General features: G+C 45.0%; 1 protein-coding gene across 1 annotated transcript in view; it reads left to right on the plus strand.

Annotated features, from left to right (window-relative positions):
* LOC144688041 (dedicator of cytokinesis protein 2-like) overlaps positions 1-20,915 on the plus strand; it is a 1,154,257-nt gene that overhangs the window by 1,030,375 nt on the left and 102,967 nt on the right. Inside the window, exons 38-39 of the mRNA XM_078554696.1 lie at positions 5,494-5,607; positions 16,857-16,946. Of these exons, the coding sequence (XP_078410822.1) occupies positions 5,494-5,607; positions 16,857-16,946 (204 nt within the window). The remainder of the gene's footprint in view (positions 1-5,493; positions 5,608-16,856; positions 16,947-20,915) is intronic.

Here is a 20,915-nt window from a genome sequence, read left to right on the forward strand (position 1 = left end):
GCTATGTTAGCTCAGTTAAACTGTCGTTCTGTTTGTGAATCTCTCCCGAGGAATGGGCTTGCTCAAACAGCCCTCGAATGTCAGTGAGCTGTTCAAAGGGAATAGAATTAATGAGGTGAACAAAAAAAAAATCATTTCAACTCACTTCAGATATTTCATCAAAGTTCCTCAGAGCTCAGTTGAATACTGATAAATTGGATTACAGGTGAAGTTTTGGGGGAAACACAACTGAACAACCTTGCACATTAATCATCACGATTTGAATTTAATTTCCCTCAGGATATGTAGTAAAGTGAAAACTAATTTCAAAGTGTTTCTTTGTGAAATAATTTTTGGGGGGGGTGGTCAGATTGCTTGGGAACAGTTTGTAATGAAATAAATGCATTTGCTCTAATTGATATCTGATTTCGCTCGGCATTAGTGCCTTCAGTTGCTTCAAAGGTAGGAAGATGGAAGCACTTCACAATGGTGCCCAACTAACAATCCACTAACGCCCCATTGCAATTAAGTGTTTTATATAAGTAGGTTTTGAGGCCAGGTCCAGGCAGTAACTGGAAGGTCTGCTGCTTCTGAAGAAGGCTGCTTTTACAATTCCAGGTTAGGTTCTGCCAGCGAGCATGTGGGGGAGAGGGTCACTTGGCTGCCCGCTTCTTTTCCATGGTCTCATCCATACCCAGATGGCCCTGGAGAATGGACGTGCAGTGTCTGCTTGTGACCAGTGGTCCCCTCAGCGACAGGGAGCTATACTGGATACAAGGATTAATATTATTATTTGATTCTATGTTGTAAAGGTTGTTTGGTGTTTCACGGCGAGACCTGGAGTATGGTTGAACATAAACCATTTATTGCTAACCCATGACTATGTACATATCCAAGGTACTGCCATGCATGGGTGCTGTTTCCATTCCAGCTCCTTCCACACTCTACTCCACAGTCTACTGTCATGTGACTCTCTACATCATACTGTATTCGGAACTGTTCTTCAGTCCCATTAAATTAACCCTTACTCTGATGAACTCCGTTATCCTACACCTCCCCCGAAGTCCTTACCCAAATATATTTACAATACAATCTTTGAGTATTGCTGAAAAAGTAGACTTTTTTTGTCAAAGCTTTTTGTCTTGAACTCATCAGGACAATTTCTAAGAAACTAAATTGTAAAGGGAGCAACAATTTATACTGTATGGGAAGAGGGTGCTGATTGTTTGACAAGTGGACTCTGATTGGTAGAGGCATTGCCATGGAGAATGTACCAGTTGATGGTAACTGACCGTTAGCTGCTAGGCATCGTTTGAAATTTAAACCAGGCAACTTAACTCTGATTGGCCAAGGCATTGCCCTGAAGAATGAACCAATGAATGGCTGTCACTTAATTTGTTTAGCTGAAACACATGCAATGTGTGTACATGTGCAACTCCCATAGTTGAGTTCAGTTTTAATGACACCACGTATGCCCAAATGGTGTTGCTATGGAATTTGAACTTGTTTCATTTCTGTCATTGTGCCACTCATGGCTTCATTATGCACTCGCAGCTTGGAAAGTTCAACAGCTTTTCCTTTCAATGCCTCCTCTTTTCCATTCAGCTGGTTCTTCAGCTCCTCAGCTTCTTCCTTGTAGCTCATGGCTTTCTCCTGGATTATTGAACATTGCTGAGTCTTCTCTGCCAACTGGTTCTTCAGTTTGTTCAAAGTGACATTAAATTCATTTTGCTTTTCTTCATAATTTTTCAGAGGAACAAACTTTGACCTGAGGGATTATTGTTGCATCTGAAGGTCCTTCAACGGGTTTTCCTTTTCTTTGCGAAGCTCAATTGTCTTGAGTTTTCTTCCATTCTGCTGTTTAAGGTAGTCTTTGTTTCTTTATGCTGCAGAAGAGTCATGTAGGTTATAACTCATTGCAAATTGGATCTTGAAGGACAATCAACTGTTTCAGTTCTTTCAACTGTTTATTTTCCTGTTGACCTCTTGCCAACGCACGCTGCATTTCAATGCTTTGCTTTGTTGCTACTGGTAGCTCCAACACTGCTTTTGCTGAAGTAGAATTAAATACCTTTTTTAGCTCCTCATGTTTCTCCAGGGCGGTGTATTGATTCTTTAAAGACTATTTCATGGCAGCAACTTCTTTGAGTACCTTTTCTGCCTGCTCTTGTGCTTGGCTGTAATTCTGGTTGAGTTCTTTCAACTCGGCTCTGATATGAACATTTTTCTGTGGACTAGCTTCATTTTCTTTTTGCAGGTTTTGTTTCTTTTGGGTTATTTCAGATAGCTTTCCTTCATTCACAGCCAGCTGCTCGCTCCACACTGCCACCTGCAGTTTGGGTGATGTGTTAGCAGCTTCAAAAAGCTCTATTTTTAAGAATTTCGGCTGCTCCTCAGCCTCTTCTTTCTTCTGCACTTCGTGCACTTCATTGCGCTGATGAGGTCTGTCACCATCTTGTGATTTGCTTTAGTATTGCCTCCCTCAGCCTGGGGTCTTCTTTCTCCCTCGCTCTGGGGTCTTTTGTGTCCCTGCCTCTTGCGTCTTTTGTCTCCCTTGGCCTTGGGTCTTTTGTTTCCCTCGGCCTGGGGTTTTCTGTCTCCCTGCTTTGGGGTTTCTGTCTCCCTTGCTCTGGGCTATTCCGTTTCCCTCACTCTGGGGTATTCTGTCTCCCTCACTCTGGGGTCTTCTGTCTCCCTCAGTGCTTTACTGGGGGTATTCTGGAACTTCTTTTAAGGTTTGCACTCTCCACAACTTGGAGATTAAAATATTTGTCAAAGGCTTTTAATATCTCATCAAATGTGGTGGAGGATTCATCTACATCTTTGTTTAGGATTACATCATCTGCAAATGTAGCTAAATCCTGCCTTGCTCGCATTTTCACTTACCCACGCTTTGCACTTTGTACACTATATCGACCATCGCATGAGCATTGTTTGCTCATCTGCATTTTTTTCTCCCTCTCTCCTCTTTCCCCGGGGCTTTTGGTCGGTGCTGAGTGTCAGTGTTTTGATCCAGGCGGGAAGAAACTTCCCGACATGGAAGTGACACAGCGGCTCAGATTCTTGCCTATTCTCTATTTTTAAAAGAGAGTAGCAATCGAGGCATTTTGTTTGGTCAAATAATTATTATCATGGGAGCTGAAGTGTAGCCTGAAGAATTTTGAAATCTTCACTGATGTACTGAATTGCCAGAGGTTCCCCCATCTGTCGTATACAGGTATTGCACCAAAATTTGCTAGAACCTATCTAATTGAGTACCATTGAAAATTTCGATTCCACTGTTTTGAGGTTTCATGGGAACATAACTCCTGCAAACCGTGGGACTTTACTGTACACCATACAAGTATAAAAACATATTAACTTGTACTTCTTCTGATTTCTTACTTAATCCTGATGTTCTTCTGTAATTTAAACATTTTCTTCCCTAAGACTCTGAATCTTGCGTTTGTTCTTGTCTTAACCTAAACTGGTCTGGCAGTTTTAATTTTCTATCCGTGACTATTTTTTTGTGACAGGTGAACACCTCTCTAAATGTTTTTTCTCTTCAAGATGGCTCCGCAGTTGCCAGTATTCTCTCTGTTCTTCCTGCACTTGGTCGGTTTCGGCAGACTCCCATCGCAATCATGGGCCATTTTTTCAAACGAATTGATTCTACAGGAAACATCGAAAGAAGCCGTTTTGGGGCCAGTACTCGCTCCGTCGAGCCTGGAATCGACCACAAGGTTGTTTTGTAACTTTGCCTGCAGTTTCTTTTTAAACTTTTTTTTTCAAATCAGCTCGGCCACCTTGTGTTAATGGTGCCGGCTATGACCCTCGCTGCAGCTTTCTTCTAGCTATGCTCCGGGTGTGCTGAACCTGATGGCTGCCTATTTTAAAAGGTAACTTCAGCTTTTTTCACTAATTTTTTTTTTTGCACACCTTCTTGTGATTTGGCTAGGTCTGTTGACTCTGCTTTCACTCAGGTCTGGTTTTTCATCTGCACAGTGGATTATGCTTTTTTTTTAATCAACAATTTTTTCCTTTCTTCTTATGAATTTTGCTCAGTCTTCACATGATCTGGCCCGGTCCTTTGACTCTGCCTCTACGATTGATCGGGCCCAGCTTTTCACTTGCACACTGAGTTCCTTTGCTCCCTTTCAACCTTTTTTTTTTTCCTTTTTCGAATTTTGTTCAGCCTTTTTTTTGATCTAGCTATGTCCCTTGACTCCGCCCTCGATCAGGTCTGGTAATGGACCTCCACGTACCCTGGCGGAGTCCTGCAGCTTCCACGTCTCTAATGGAGCTTTTTATTTAGTCGCTTTCCAACTGTGTCTTCAATTGCCTTCTAGGCAATCTCCAACTGTGTCTCCAATTTAGGCACACTCCTCTCAGGTCAGGCTTCAGTTTCTTCACTTCTTCATGCTTTGAGATTCTGGGTTCCTTCTGCAGCTTCTCTAGGATTTCAGGGTCCATCTTTTCACTGCCACCATGTTGTAAAGATTGTTTTGTGTTTCATGGAGAGGTCTGGAGGCTTGTATGGTTGAACACAAACCATTTATTGGTAACCTATAACTACGTATATATCCAAGATACTGCCAGACATGGGCGCTGTCTCCATGCCGGCTCCTTTCAGATAGGCAGTCTACTCTCATGTGACTTTCTACATCATATTGCGGGTGGTACTGTTCTCCAGTCCCACATTAACCCTTACTCTGCTGAACACCCATATCCTACATAAGTTTCCCTTGGTTTATCATGTAACCCCATTTTTGCTGTACCCCCCCTAAAAAGGTTTGACAACAAATGGGGCAACCATTTAGGCTTATATTAGGGCCTACAGTGTCTTATGTTAAATTTGAAATGAGTTTACTCATATTTGTGCATAATTAATAAGTGCATTTTCTGACTTGCTCTGCCCGTCTATGCTAAGTTAGACCATTGCAGCCAAAGTTGGGGTAGGCATGCCTCAGCGGTCTTCAGTCCTTCTGGGAAAAAGGAAGGTGAGGAAAAAGGTTGGCCAGGCTCCCTACTCCTCAGTGCAGTCCAGTGAGGCCAGCAGGAATGTGGGAGGAGGCCTGGTGAGGGCATTAAACCAGGCCGCAGTCAGTTTTCACAGTTATTTGTCCTGGCGATCCTTGTGTCTAGGTTCTCACACAAGGATTGTAACTACCCTATCGGATCCACCTATCACCTTAAATATAGATCGCCTGGGATCTTTCTGATCACAAATGAATACACACCAAGCTTATGCAACCTGCCCTCAAAATTTAATCCTTTAAGCCCTGGTGTCATTCTGGCAAATCTATGCTTTACCCAACTCCAGGGCCAATATATCCTTCCTGAGTAGCAGTGCCCACAGATGAACGTAATGATCCAGATTTATTCTGGAGCTGAGATGTGGAGAGGACGAAGGGCTTAGTTGGGGAGGTCTGTATAGCAGACCTTCCTGTTCAGGAATAAACCAGACCAAAGCAACCTTAATTTAACAATTCTAAATTCTATTTTTCCTTTGCTTCATTTTCTTTTGTGATCCAGTGGAGTGATGGCCAATTCGCCGCGCACATCCAGGATTTCCATGGTTTGCAGACGCAGCGGCAACTGAAGGAGAACTTGTACAATAAAATAATTGAGTGCTTTGACAAGGGCAAGGTAAGAACTGCCAACAAGAATCATACTCTCTCCATTACCTCCCAGTATCCCTGGGTATGAATTTCTCCAGTCACTGATTAAAGTAGAATAAAAGAATTTGCATTTCTATAGCACTTTTCACAACCTCAAAAAACTTCCAAAGTGCTTTGCAGCCAGTGAAGTATTCATTGTTGTAATGTAGGAAATGTGGCAGCAAATCTGTGCACAGCAAGCTCCCACAATCAGCACAGAGGTCACAACCAAATGGTCTGGTGGGGTGATATAGATTGAAGGATAAATATTGGCCCAGTCACCAGAGAGAACTCCCCTGCTTTGATTCACGGCAAGCTAATGAGGGCAGGTTTCCTCTGGTCCATATTTTTTAAAATGCCCTCCTTGATTTGACTCTGAACCAAAACGGAGTCACCAGCACAGAAAACGCACAGTTCCTGCTGCTAAAATGCATGTATTGGCATTAACACTGTTTATCCACTATAAGTAATGGACAATATAACCAGTATTTCTGAACATAAATTAAGGAGAGATACATGTTGGGAAGTAAAAAATAAAGTCGCTGAGAAGCACTCAAAACATGCAGCTATGAACAGTGGCTGGAGGTAAGATCAGAGTTTGTCTTCAAAGAAATGGCCCTAACATGATCTTGCTCTAAGAGCTCCGTGTTTGAGCCATTAAATGGCTATATTTAGGTTTGTGATACCTCCTCATAGGATTTTGAAAAGCCATAGCTAAATATAGGTTCAAGATGCATGTGCCTAATCAGAAAGAGAGGAACGAAATGTTTACTTTGCAGAGATGTAAAACTGGTGAACATAGAGGATTAAGGTGATTGCCTCTTAACAAATGACATCCTACTCGAATGTGGAAAAGGTAAACTCACCCCCCCTCATTCTTCTCGACGCGTCTGCAGCTCCTTCAAGGCCTCTCCACTGCTGTCCAGCTGGCTGGGACTGCTCTCATCTTGTTCCATTCTTATCTATCTAATCGCAGCCAGCCAATCACTTGCCATAGCTTCTGTTTCTGCTCCCGCACCGTTGCCCCTGGTGCCCTCCCAGAGATCGACCCTTGGTCCGCTCCTGTTTCTCATCCAGATGCTGCCCCTCGGTGACATCATCGGAAGGCACGGAGTTAGTTTTCACATGTACGCTGGCGACACCCAGATCAACCTCACCACCGCCCCTCTCGACTCCTCCACGGTTGCTAAATTATCTTACCTGACATTCAGTACCGGAAGAGCAGAAATCTCCTCCGAGAAAATATCGGGAAGGCTGAAGCCATTGTTTTCCATCCTTGCTCCAACCTCTGTTCCCCCACAATCGACTCCATCCCTCTCGGTACACCTGGATTTCCAAAAGGCATTTAATAAAGTGCCACACTAAACTTTAGTGCGCAAGATAAGGGCTCATGGAGCTGGAGACAATATTTTAGCATGGATAGAGTGCATGGAATAGTCAAGTCTAGAAAAAGTGTGAATGAGAGTTCAGCAGCAGATGAGGAGGTATTACAAAGCTAAATATAGCCATTTAAAGGCTTGAACGCGGAGCTTTTAGAGCAAGATCATGTTAGGGCCATTTCTTTGAAGACAAACTCCTATCTTACCTCCAGCCACTGTTGATAGCTGCATGTTTTGAGTGCTTCTCAGCGACATATTTTTTAACTTCCCAACATGTATCTCTCCTTTTTTAATTTATGTTCAGAAACAGAGGTTATATTGTCCGTTACAGGGGTGAAGTCGAGCACTATTATGGAGGTGAATTCCAGACCCCCCACAGCCCTCTGGGTGAAAAAATGTTTCCTCATCTCCCCTCTAATCTTCCTACCAATCACTTTAAATCTATGCCCCTTAGTCACTGACCTCCCTGTTAACGTAAATTGGCCCATCCCATCCACTCTGTCCAGGCCCCTCACAATTTTGTACATCTCAATCAAATCTCCCCTCAGCCTCCTCTGTTCCAAGGAGAACAACCCCGGCCTATCCAACCTTTCCTCATAGCTGCAATTTTCCAGTGCTGGCAACATTCTCCCTCAATATTTCGGAAACCCCCTCCAGCCCCACAGCCCTCTGTTCTCTCGGTGTTCCTTCAATTCTGGCCTCTTGTGCTTTGCTGGACTACACCATTGGTGCCTTCAGCCACACCCAGGCTCTCAGCAATGGAATTCCCTCCAAAAACGACTTTGCCCCTTTACCTCTCCCTCCTCCTTTGAGGCTCTCCTGAAAACCTACCCCTTTGACCAAACTGCTGACCTAATTCTCCCTAATGCATCCTTATGAGGCTTGGTGTCAAATTTTCTCTTGATAAAGCCCCAAGAGCTTTGGGACATTTACTACTTTAAAGGCGCTATATAAATGAAATTTCTTGACTTTGTTCTGGTTTGATATTCTGCGTGTTTTGGTGACATGCCCGGCATGCTTTCAGGCTGAGCGAACGTCTCCGATGCCTTCCGTCATTACAGCCTGGTACTCCAACACTCCAACATTATACCTCAAAACCCAGTGCTCCACAAGGGGAGGAAGCAGAACAAATCAAACCTTAGCAGCAGGCTTTGTCCTCGTGGGTCTTCTCTATTATCATGGAATCAGAGAAGCACATGGATCAGAAGGAGACAATTCAGTTCATCATGCATGTGCTCGCTCTCTGAATGAATTATCCAGTTAGTTCCCCTCTTTCTCTATAGTCCTGCAATTTTGTACCTTTTCACGTCTATATCTAAATATATTTCTGATCAGTTTTATCCCTCACAACATTATGAAAAAAACACAAATTATCTGGGCATGTAACACTGCTGCTTGCTGGAGTTTGCTGTGCACAAATTTCCTACATTACAAAAGTGGCTATGCTTCGGAAAACATAACTCATTCACTGTTAAGTGTTTGAGATGCCTTGAGGTTGTGAAAGCCAATATATAAGTGCAAGTGTTCCTTTTCTTTTGAAGGTTATTGCTGAATCTGCTTCCTCCACCCTTTCAGTCGGTGCGTTCTCAAATGCAACAACTTGCAGCGTAAACGAATCTCCCCTCCTCTCCCCTGGTGCTTTTACCATTTAACTTAGATCTACATTTTCCCCTGTTAACTGGCTCTCTTGATGGTGGAAACAGTTTCTGCTCATTTACATGATCAGAACCCTCCATAATTTTGAATACCTCCATTAAGTTAACGTTTTCTACTCTTAAAGAGAATAATGCCAGCTTCTCTCGCCTCTACACATTGCACTGAGCTCCCTCATCAAAAGTAGGTGGGGCCCGTCAGCTATTATCCTGCTTCTGAAAAACTTGTTTTGGATAGAGTTCCCCAGCGCCCAGAACAATTAGGTGGGTTCCTTCAGAGCCCGTGGGCTCCCAGCTACCTGATGTTCACTTGCCGCAGACCCGGAGGAACCTCCCTTTTGCATTTTCGGGCACTGAATCCTTCCGATCAGATTTTGCGCCCCCTTGTGACTAGGACCCCGATGGTTTAATCTAGCATTTGGTGACAGTCCTTTGTGCCTGATGCTAGTAACGTCAGTAGGAATTAGACAGGCCTCAGAGAGGAGGAAAAGAAAATGCAGCCTTCACGGCTCTGATACAATGTCAGAGCAGCCCATTCTTAAATCTTTTATAACCTGTTTATTACAATTTAATAAAGCATGACAAGCCATTAAATCAAATATTTATAAACTGGTTAGAAGTCTATGTTTCCCTGATTTTGCTAATTAATTATTAGAGTGGTGTGACTTCTTTTAAGATTGAAGATGTTCTTCATGGTGATTATATTAAGCTTTATTGAATTACCATGTGCCAATGAATTAGTTGGTACAGACAACATATAAAAAGGAAGACATGTATTTCTATAGTGGCTTTCCACGTCTCAAAGGACTTTACAGCTTTTGAAGGGTAGCCACTGTTGTAATGTAGGAAGTATATGGGAAGATATACAGACGAATAACGCAGAGAAATGGGAAGTGATGCATTTTGGTAGGAAGAATGAGGAAAAGCAATGTAAACAAAATGATACCATTTAAAATGGTGTGCAAAATTAGAAGGAATTAGGGGGTATAGGAACACAAATCTTTGAAGGTGGGTGGACAAGTTGAGAAGGCTTGGGGAGGGTGCAGAGGGGTTGGCTAGAATGGGAGCAGGGACGAGGGCCTACAATTATATGGAGTAGCTACAGAAACTGGGATTATACCCCTGAGAGCAGGTTGAGAGGAGACTTAATTGAGGTGTTCAAAATTCTGAGGGATTTTGATAAAGTACAAAATGAGAAGCTGGCAAGAGGGTTGGAAACCAGAAGACCCAGATTTAAGGTAATTGGCAAAGGAACCAGAGGGGGGGGGGATAAGGGTCAAGAAAGCCCTTTATGTAGTGAGCTGCTGTGTACCTGGAATGCACTGAAAGCAGATTCAATCTTAAACTTTCGGAAGAGAATTGGCTTAGAAATTCAGGTCTACGGGAAAAGAGTCAGGGGAGTGGGGCTAATTGGAAAGCTCCTTCAGGATTACCCTGCAAAGACACAATGGTTCTGAGACGCAATCCACTGACAGTCGGAAGCCATTTTTTGGAGACCGTTCACCTGATGGGGTGTTGGAGCCTAAAAACACTTCCAGAAATGGCAGGTCCGAATTTACCCTCCCAATTCCCACCCTCTGATTGGCTCACAGGAACTGTCATTAGGGCCTTCGTTCCTAACTTCCTCAGGAAGTCGCCAGCCTATATCCGGGCGCTGTGATGTGCATAGCACCCCACTCCAGAATTTTGAGGCACCAGCACTGGTGCCTGTGCCCCACACCCACTGATATTCGTCATGGAGTAGCCTAGCCACCACTCCTTAAAGGGAGCCCAGAGATTAATCGTTAAACCAGGTCGGTTTCTCACTCCAAGGCAGGCCCCTGCCTTCAGCCTAATAAAAATGACCCAAGCTGGATCAGAGGTGCAGTTTGATACAAAGATTGACACCGAAGCAGGTATTTGGACAGGTGGCCTGAAGCATGGGCAAAGAGGTTTAAGAAGCAACTTAAAAGATGAAAGTGCTGGTAGGGAGGTGGCGGGGGGAGGTTTAGGGAGGAAATTCCAGTGCTTAGGGCCTAGGCCATTGATGCCACAGCACCTCATGCCAGGGCAGTTCAATTCAGGGCGGTGCAAGCGGCCAGAATTGGAGGAGAACGGAGATCTCGGAGGTCTGGAGATGGCTGTAGGGATGGACGGGCATGGAGCAAGGCAAAGCCTTCAGACGAAGAGCATAAAAAAATAAAGAAAGTAGCAGCTAATTAAAAAAACGACTGGATATCTGCAGCTGTAACTGTCTGAGTGAAATACTGGGGAAGCTAACACAGGAGCCCTGAAGTGAAGTGTTGTCGCAACATCAAGCCGTGGATTTAAATTGGTCCGATTCATCTCAGCATGAGTCATGCTGGAAACAAGCAGACTCCCATTGATAGCTGTGAAGCAGAACTCAGTCAAGCTGTCAAAGACTGTAATTCGTAAGGATCACACGTTATTTCCTTATTTCCTGTACAGAGAAGAGAGATGCTAAATCTCTGCTGAGTTTGTTGCATTTATTGCCTGATTCTCTTACCTTAATGAAAAGTTTAGAGCCTCTTGTTAGTTACTATTATTGAATGAAACCCAGACACTGTCACTTCATACCCAGACACTCACTCAATAGCCAGATACTGTCACTCGATAACCAGACACTTACTCGATAACCAGACACTGTCACTCGATATCCAGACACTTACTCGATACCCAGACACTGTCACTCGATAACCAGACACTTACTCGATAACCAGACACTGTCACTTGATACACAGACACTGTCACTCGATACCCAGGCACTGTCACTCGATAACCAGACACTCCTTCGATGACCAGACACTGTCACTCGATAACCAGACACTCACTCGATGATCAGGCACTGTCACTTGATGACCAGACATGTCATTCGCTAACCAGACACTGTCACTCGATACCCAGACACTCACACGATAACCAGACACTCACACGATAACCAGACACTATCACTCGATACCCAGGCACTATCACTCGATAACCAGACACTCACTCGATGACCAGACACTGTCACTCGATAACCAGACACTCACTCGATGACCAGGCACTGTCACTCGATGACCAGACATGGCATTCGCTAATCAGACACTGTCACTCGATACCCAGACACTCACCCGATGACCAGACACTGTCACTCGATAACCAGACACTCACCCGATGACCAGACACTGTCACTTGATGACCAGACATGTCATTCGCTAACCAGACACTGTCACTCGATACCCAGACACTCACACAATAACCAGACACTGTCACTCGATACCCAGGCACTATCACTCGATAACCAGACACTCACTCGATGACCAGACACTGTCACTCGATAACCAGACACTCACTCGATGGCCAGGCACTGTCACTCGATGACCAGACATGGCATTCGCTAATCAGACACTGTCACTCGATACCCAGACACTGTCACTTGATACCCAAACACTGTCACTAGATACGCAGACACTGTCACTTGATACCCAGACACTCACACGATAACCAGACACTGTCACACGATAACCAGACACTCACACGATAGCCAGAGACTGTCACTCGATAACCAGACACTCACTCGATGACCAGACACTGTTACTCAATACCCAGACACTGTCACTTGATACCCAGACAATGTCACTCGATAACCAGACACTGTCACTCGATAAAAACAGAATTACCTGGAAAAACTCAGCAAGTCTGGCAGCATCGGTGGAGAAGAAATCAGTCAACGTTTCGAGCCCTCATGGCCCTTCAGCAGAACTGAAGCATAGTTTCAACAAGGGAGAAATATAAATTGGTTTAAGGTGGGTGGGGGGGAAGAGACACATTGAGGGTGTGGTGTGAGCAGATAATCAAAAGATGTCAGAGACAAAAGGGTCAAAGAGGTGTTGAAGGTGGTGGTCTTTGTCTGAGAAAAGTGCTAATTAAGAATGCAAGACAGGATATTCAAAGTACAGCTCTAGTGGGGGTGGGGTGGAAAGACTAAAGGTTTTAGTTTTAGATTTAAAAATAATGGAAATAGGTGGGGAAAGAAGAATCTATATAAATTATTGAAAAAAAAGGCGGGTGGGGGGGGGAAAGAAACGGGGTGGGGATGGGGGGAGGGGGAGTTTAAGATCTAAAGTTGTTGAATTCAATATTCAGCCCAGAAGGCTGTAAAGTGCCTAGTCGGAAGATGAGGTGCTGTTCCTCCATTTGTCACTCGATAACCAGACACTCACTCGATGACCAGGCACTATCACTCGATGACCAGACATGGCATTCGCTAATCAGACACTGTCACTCGATACCCAGACACTGTCACTCGATACCCAAACACTGTCAATAGATACGCAGACACTGTCACTTGATACCCAGACACTCACACGATAACCAGACACTGTCACACGATAACCAGACACTCACACGATAGCCAGAGACTGTCACTCGATAACCAGACACTCACTCGATGACCAGACACTGTCATTTGATACCCAGACACTGTTACTTGAGTCCCATACACCATAGCCTGGATTTCCATTCTTGTGGCCGGAGGCAATCCTGCCTCCATCCTGGTAGTGTCACCCCACAATATTTTCATGGCAGGGGGATGGAGGCAGGCTGGAATTGGGGCTGCCACTTCCTGCAGCAGGCATGAGGCAGAAACAGAGGCAGGCGGGTGCCGATGTTAACAGGTTAGAAGGCCCACCTTGGTTTCCTCGGAGATTGATCCAATTCTGTAAATGAGTGTTAGATGCCTTAACCCTTACCAATCACCCCCCTCACTCCCACCCAGCCCCATGTCCCCACCATACCTCCATGACCCCTCATTCTCCCCTACTCCCTCCAAACCCTAATTATCCCTGATATTCCCATGCCCCTTCATATCCCCAATGCCGCCTCCATAGCCCCTATGCCCCCTCATATTCCCCAGGTCCCCTCATATCCACCATGCCTCCTCCAAATGTCCATGCTCTCTCCATACCAACCCCAGACCCCCATACCCTCTTACAACTCCTTTGAGGAGCTATAAACCACATCTCCTAACAAAATGGGCTTTTTTCTATGGAAATAGGTGAGGGGTCTAAAATGCCAACCCCCAGAATGGAGTATACAAGGGAGAAATTGCTACATGCAGGGCCATAAAATCCCAAATGATGGGTATACGGGCGGAAATCTGGAAATCTAATCCTGCCCACCTCTAATCCTGGGACGCTGTCACTCGACACCCAGACACTGTCACTCGATACCCAGACGCTGTCACTTGATACCCAGACACTCACATGATAACCAGACACTGTCACTCGACACCCAGAGAGTCACTCGATACCCAGACTCTGTCACTCGATACCCTGATAGTCACTCAACACCCAGACAGTCAACCAAAACCCAGACACCATCACTCTACATCCAGACGCCATCACTCAATGCCCTGACATTGTCACTAGACACCCAGACACCATCACTCGATATCTTGACAATCACTCGACACCCAGAGACTGTCACTCAGCACCCAGACAGTAACTCGATACCCAGACACTGTCAGTTGATACCCAAACAGTGTCACTGGGCACCCAGATCCTGTCACTCAATACCCTGACAGTAACTCCACACCCAGACCCTGTCACTCAATACCCTGACAGTAACTCCATACCCAGACCCTGTCACTCAATACCCTGACAGTAACTCCATACCCAGACCCTGTCACTCAATACCCTGACAGTAACTCCATACCCAGACCCTGTCATTCGACACCAAGACAGTCACTCAATATTCAGACACCGCCACTCAATGCCCAGACACCATTACTCGATATTCTGGCAGTTACTCAATACACAGACATCATGACTCAATCTTCCCACAGTCATTCGAACCCCAGACACTGGTACTCAATGCGCAGGCATTGCCATTCTGTACCCACTGTTCCTCAGTGACTTACTTTAGTGGAACTGCTGCACCCACGCACTGTAAAGCCAAAAGCAGGAGCTTGCGCACTGAAATCCACATTCAGTCACTCACTCCCCATCCCCTCTCAGTGTAAAATGCAATTAATTGGCTTGGGAAAATAATGATGGCCCTGCTTATTCAAACACTGCAGTCTTTATGGTAATGGTGATCACACAGTGTGTAGAATTTTATCTTTCCTGACCTTGGATTAGGGAAATGGGGGGGGGAGGGGAGGGCACTCTCTTGTCCTTTAACATTACCCAGCGTCTCCTGCCGGTTGTTCATTTGGGTGGACACTGAGAGAAAAAATACTCAACTGTAATCTACCAGGTCAAAGACCCTGCTGGCTTTCGAGATCGAGACCCACATACAATAGTGCTCCATCGAGTGGGGAGATTGTCAATTCAACCTGGCACAAAGCCTTTAGAGCGAAGCCATTCAGGAGCAAAATCAAGAAGCACTTTCTCACACCAGTGGTTAGTGAAAGTCTGAAGCCTTCTTCCCCACCCCATCCCTTTAAAAAAAAAAGCTTCTGACGCTGGGGATCAAATCAAGCTTTCAAAAGAGAGATGGACAGATTGCTGTTGAGTGAGGGTCTCGAGGGGTACGGGTCAAAGGTGGGTAAGGTTGAGAGGAGATTGACAGGTGTTCAAAATGATGAGGGGCCTAGACATAGACGATAGAGGGGAGCTTCCCATTGACAGAAGGTTCAAGAACCAGCGGACACGGATTTAAGGTGATTGGCAAACGCGACAGGAGGAAGAACCTATTTTACGCAGAGAGTGATTAGGATCTGGAATGCACTGCCTGAGAGGGTGGTGGTGGCAGATTCAATCGTGGCTTTCAGAAGGGATGAGCAGCCGAGAGGGAATAATTTGTAAGGTGAGGGAAATGGCTGGGGGAGTAGGATTAACTAAATTACTTTGGCAGAGAGCCAGCCTGGACTCAATAGTTCGAATGGCCACCTTCTGTGCCGTGACCATTCAGTTATGGTGTGAAATGGAGGGGAGATGCAGATCAGCCACAATTTAGTTGAATGTTGATGAATCCTGTCATGGCAGATGATAGAATTTGAACTTAATAAAAATCTGGAATTAAAAGTGTAATGATGACCATGAAACCATTGTCAATTGTTGTAAAAACCCACCTGGTTCACTAATGTCCATTAGGGAAGGAAATCTGCTTCTGCATCATAAGGTCAGAAGTGGGGATGTTCACTGATAATTGCACAATGTTCAGCACCATTCATAACTCCTCAGATACTGAAGCAGTCCATATCCAAATGCAGCAAGACCTGGACAATACCCAGGTTTGGGTTGACAAGTGGCAAATAACATTCGTGCCACACAAATGTCAGGCAATGACCATCTCTGACAAGGGAGAATCCAACCATCGCCCCTTGATGTTCAATGGCATTACCATCACTGAATCTCACACTTTCAACATCCTGGGGGTTACCATTGACCAGAAACTGAACTAGACTAGCCATATAAATACTGTGGCTGCAAGAGCAGGTCAGAGACTAAGAATCCTGCAGTGGGTAACTCACCTCCTGGCTCCTCAAAGCCTGTCCACCATCTGCAAGACACAATTCAGGAGTGTGATGGAATACTCCCCACTTCCCTGGATGAGTGCAGCTTCTACAACACTCCAGAAGCTTGACACCATCCAGGACAAAGCATCCCACTTGATTGGCACCCCATCTACAAACATTCACTCCCTCCACCAATGACACAGAGTGGCAGCAGTGTGTACTATCTACAATATGCACCTCAGGAATTCACCAAGGCCCCTTAGAGAACACCTTCCAAACCCATGACCACTACCATCTAGGAGGACAAGGGCAGCAGGTAGATGGGAAACACCACCACCTAGAAGTTCCCCTCCAAGTCACTCACCATCCTGACTTGGAAATATAATGCCGTTCATTCACTGTCACTGGGTCAAAATCCTGGAACTCCCCTCTAACAGCACTGTGGGTGTACCTACACCCACAGGGACTGCTGCAGGTTCAAGAAGGGAGCTCACCTTCTCAAAGGCAATTAGGGACGGGCAATAAATGCTGGCCCAGCCAGCGACACCCACATCCCGTGAATTAATTTTTTAAAAGGCCCAAGGGACTGAATGGCCTCCTCCTGTTCCTAATGTTGCTGTGTTGTTACTATTGAAGGAGGAGAGGGTGGAAATTGGCAAGCAAAGCTCCTTAAAAAGAGGAAATTGCATTGACATTATACAAAGTAGCACAGCTGAATCAGTTCAACATGCCACACTAATTATTTGCTGCTTGCTGTGAACAGATGTGGGAAGAAGCCATTCATCTCTGCAAGGAGCTGGCAGAACAGTACGAGATGGAGGTCTTTGATTATGAGCTACTGAGTGAGACCCTGGTGAGTAAGTGCGAGCTTGCATTGATTATGATAAGCTAATGATGATTGACGATACCCATTTCCCATTAGGAGATTAGTCTTTAACTCTCTGCTGCCTTTTGTCTTATCCAGGGTACAGTGACTGATAGGGCAGTGAGTGATGACAAGCCTTAGAGGAAGCTGAAAGGTTAATGGCGGAAGCCATTAGGCTATGAGGCCTTTCCTCCAGGGGAGCTCAATATTAATCAACATGTCATTCCTGCATCAGCCTTGGTTGGGAGTTTTCTGAGTTGGGGCATTGGTTTACTGTGATCACTCTGGCTGGTGCATTGTATTACTAATCCTAACAGTTGTTTCATTTTCTAACAGGCACCTACTCTTTGGCAGCGAATGGCTTCTTGCACAAGTTATACTTTGTTTTGTGTACAAAAACAAAGAAATCATGCTAAACCTTAATTAATAGTCATTTGGTAGTACAGAGCTTGAGCATTGCTGAAAAAAGTGATATGCTGTTGAAGTTTTTCGTCTCACACTCATCGGGACAGATGCAGGAGTACAAAATCTCAAAAGGAACAACAATTTATACTGCATGAGAAGAGGGTGCTGATTGTTTGGCAAGTGGACACTGATTGGTAGAGGCATTGCCATGGGGAATGCACCAGGGAACAGTTAACTGCCAAGGTTTTGTTCAAGTTCAAACGAGGCAGGTCAGCTCTAATTGGTCAAGGCATTGGCATGGGGAATGAACCAGGGAATGGCTGCCCACAAGTTTTTGTTTAGTTGAGAAAGGCGCAATGCATGGACATGTTCTTTTTGTTTGCTAAGGACAGGGTCCTGTGTGTGAATATATGTAGCTTCTAGCACATGTATGTGAGCAACACTGTGAGCCCGAATGATAATACTAAGTTGGTTGTTAATGTAATTCTTAGCACTATCGAGATTGCTAAGTAATTGTTGTTCAATCACAGAATCACATCTAATGTTGGGCACCATCTTTTGCAAACAAGGGCTGGTTGAGTATGGTCAGTACTTTATCTGTTGCGTGCTACTTAAGCGACATGCTGTTTGATATGATCCACCAGTACTTGGGACATACGGCCTACATACCTACAGATGGACCCAGCATTGAGGTCCCAGCAAATTGGAAAATCACTAATGTAACACCTCTATTCAAGAAAGGAGGGAGACAGCAGGAATTGATAGGCCAGTTCTAATGCCTGTTATAGGGAAAATGCTGAAAATCCATTATTAAGGAGGTAATAGCAAGGCATTTAGAAAATAATTTATTAGAATTCTTTTAGGAAATAACAAGTAACATGGATAAAGGGGAACCTGTAGATGTGGTGTACTTGGGTTCCCAGACGACATTCAGCAAGCACTATATCAAAGGATACTTCACAAAGTAAGAACTCATGGCTTAGGGGATAACATATTAGCATGTGTAGAGGATTACTTTGTTAACAGGAAGCAGAGAGTAGGGATAAATGGGTCATTTTCAAGTTGGTAAGCTGTTATTATTAGAGTGCCACAGGGATCAGTGCGAGGGCCGTAACTATTTCCAATCTATAACAATAACTTGGATAAGGAGGCTTAAGGTATAGGTTAACTGAGTGAACAAAAATTGGCAGATGGAGTATAATGCGGGAAAATGTGAACTTGTCCACTTCAGCAGGTAGAATAGAAAAGCAGCATATTTTCTGAAGGAGAGGGTCTGCAGAACTTTACCATACAGAGGAATCTGGGTACCCTGGTTCTGATTCACAGAAGGCTGGTATGAGGTTACAGCAAGTGATTAGGAAGGAAAATGGTGTATTTTTTTTTATTTGTTCATGTATGGGTATCGCTGACTAGGCCAGCATTTATTACCCAGATGTAATTGCCCCTGAGAAGGTGGTGGTGAGCAGTCTTCTTGAATCGCTGCAGTCCATGTGGTGTTGGAACACCCACAGTGCCGTTTGGAAGGGAGTTCCAGGATTTTGACTCAATGACAGTGAAGAAATGGCGATATAGTTCCAAATTAGGACGGTGTGTGACTTGGAGATGGTGGTGTTCCCATGTATCTGCTGCCCTTGTCCTTCTAGGTGGTAGAGGCCACAGGTTTGGAAGGTGCTGCTGAAGGAGCCTCAGTGAATTGCTGCAGTACATCTTGTAGATGGTACACACCGCTGCCACTGTGTGTCAGTGGTGGAGGGAGTGAATGTTGAAGGCTGTGGATGGGGTGCCAATCAAGTGGGCTGCTTTGTCCTGGATGGTGTTAAGTTTCTTGAGCGTTGTTGGAACTGCACTCATCCAGGCAAGGGGAGAGTATTCCATCACATTGTACCTTGTAGATGGTGGACAGGCTTTGGGGAGTCAGGAGGTGAGTTACTCAGCACAGAATTCCAAGCCTCTGACCTGCTCTTGTAGCAACAGTATTTATATGGCTAGTCCAGTTCAGTTTCTGGTCAATGGTAACACCCAGGATATTGATAGTCGGGGACCGAGTGACGGTAATGCAATTGAATGTCAAGGGGAAGGTGGTTAGATCCTCTCTTGTTGGAGATGGACATTGCCTGGCACTTGTGTGGCACGAATGTTACTTGCCACTTGTCCACTTGTTAATGTACATGGACTGCATCAGTATCTGAGGAGTCACAAATGGTGCTGAACATTGTGCAATCATCCGCAAACACGTCCACTCCTGACCTTACAATGACAGGAAGATCATTGGGCCTAGGACACTGCCCCAAGGAACCCCTACGGCTATGTCCTGAGACTGAGATGATTGATCTCCAATAACCAAAATCATTTTCCTTTGTGTTATAAGGTGTTGGATACTGTTCAGTAGGTCTTAATGAAGTCTTCGTTGTCTTAAGTAGGTTAACTACATGGTAGTTATTAACTACAAGAACTATGTAGATATATACAGTAAACAGTACAAGCTAGGGGCTGTTTCCATGCTTGCTTGTGCACACGGCTCTGTCCAACACTACACTAACCCCTAGGTGCGGGTCACATGTTCTCTTACATCACAGTGTGAATGGCACTGTACTCAGTCCCACGTTAAACCTAGATGTGGCTAGACCCTTATACCACTCCTCCCACAAAGTCTTTATCCAATGTATTTCAAGTTATTCTAGTTTACCCCATGTCTTCACATCATTATTTCCACCCCATCTCCTCCCTTCAAGTCCCTGAGTTCACAGGTTCAGGTGGTCTGGAGGCCTTATAACCCTTCCATGTCTCATTCGCACAACTGATGGAGGAGTGGTAGGCTCTGTTGTGTTGCATGTAAACTGTGTTGATTTGGAGGTTATTCTAGCACCTTGGTATCGTTTTATCCTCCTTTTCCATTCCTTGGTATAGAACCGCTCTTTGTCAATTCAGCAGCTGTGGTGATCGGTGGTTGTTGATTTATCCTGTTTCTTGCAGGTGAACGTTGTGGTCATTTCCATGTCGCCCTTTCCTCTTCTTTCATGGTGTGGGTCGTGTGATGTCCTCTGTGCTGGAAGATGACCACTCCTGTTATGAGGATGTGGTTTTTTTCAGTAAGCTGACCTTTGCGTTTGTCGGTGTGGTGTGCTGTTGGCAATGGACGGCTGCTCCTTGGCTCCAGCATCGGCTGTTGCACTCTCACACTGGCCAGGAGTTGCAGCGTTTGCTCTGTGGTCGCAGTGTTGGCCTCATCAACAGTCATCGTAGCCGGAGGTTGAGGCTTTGCCAGTGGTTGATTGCTCTCCTGCCCAACCTCCACTGGAGGCGTCATGGTAACCACCTGAGTGGTTGGCTGGTCTGACCAGTGAGGGCCTTCCAGCACCTGTAACGAAATGGACAAACCTGCTTCGCAAAGACAGTTCAGAGCTGAAGCCCCAGGCAGGGTAGTCTTTCTTGTTGGAGCCCTCGGCAACTTGCAGTTCTGTATAATTTATGACAGTGGTTGCCTTGACATCTTCAGCTATTTTGAAGAGATACAGGGCTACACAGGCATCTCTGCTCAAGAGAGAAAAAGAC

Source organism: Cetorhinus maximus, chromosome 1 (assembly GCF_964194155.1).
Source record: "Cetorhinus maximus chromosome 1, sCetMax3.hap1.1, whole genome shotgun sequence".
NCBI lineage: Eukaryota > Metazoa > Chordata > Chondrichthyes > Lamniformes > Cetorhinidae > Cetorhinus > Cetorhinus maximus.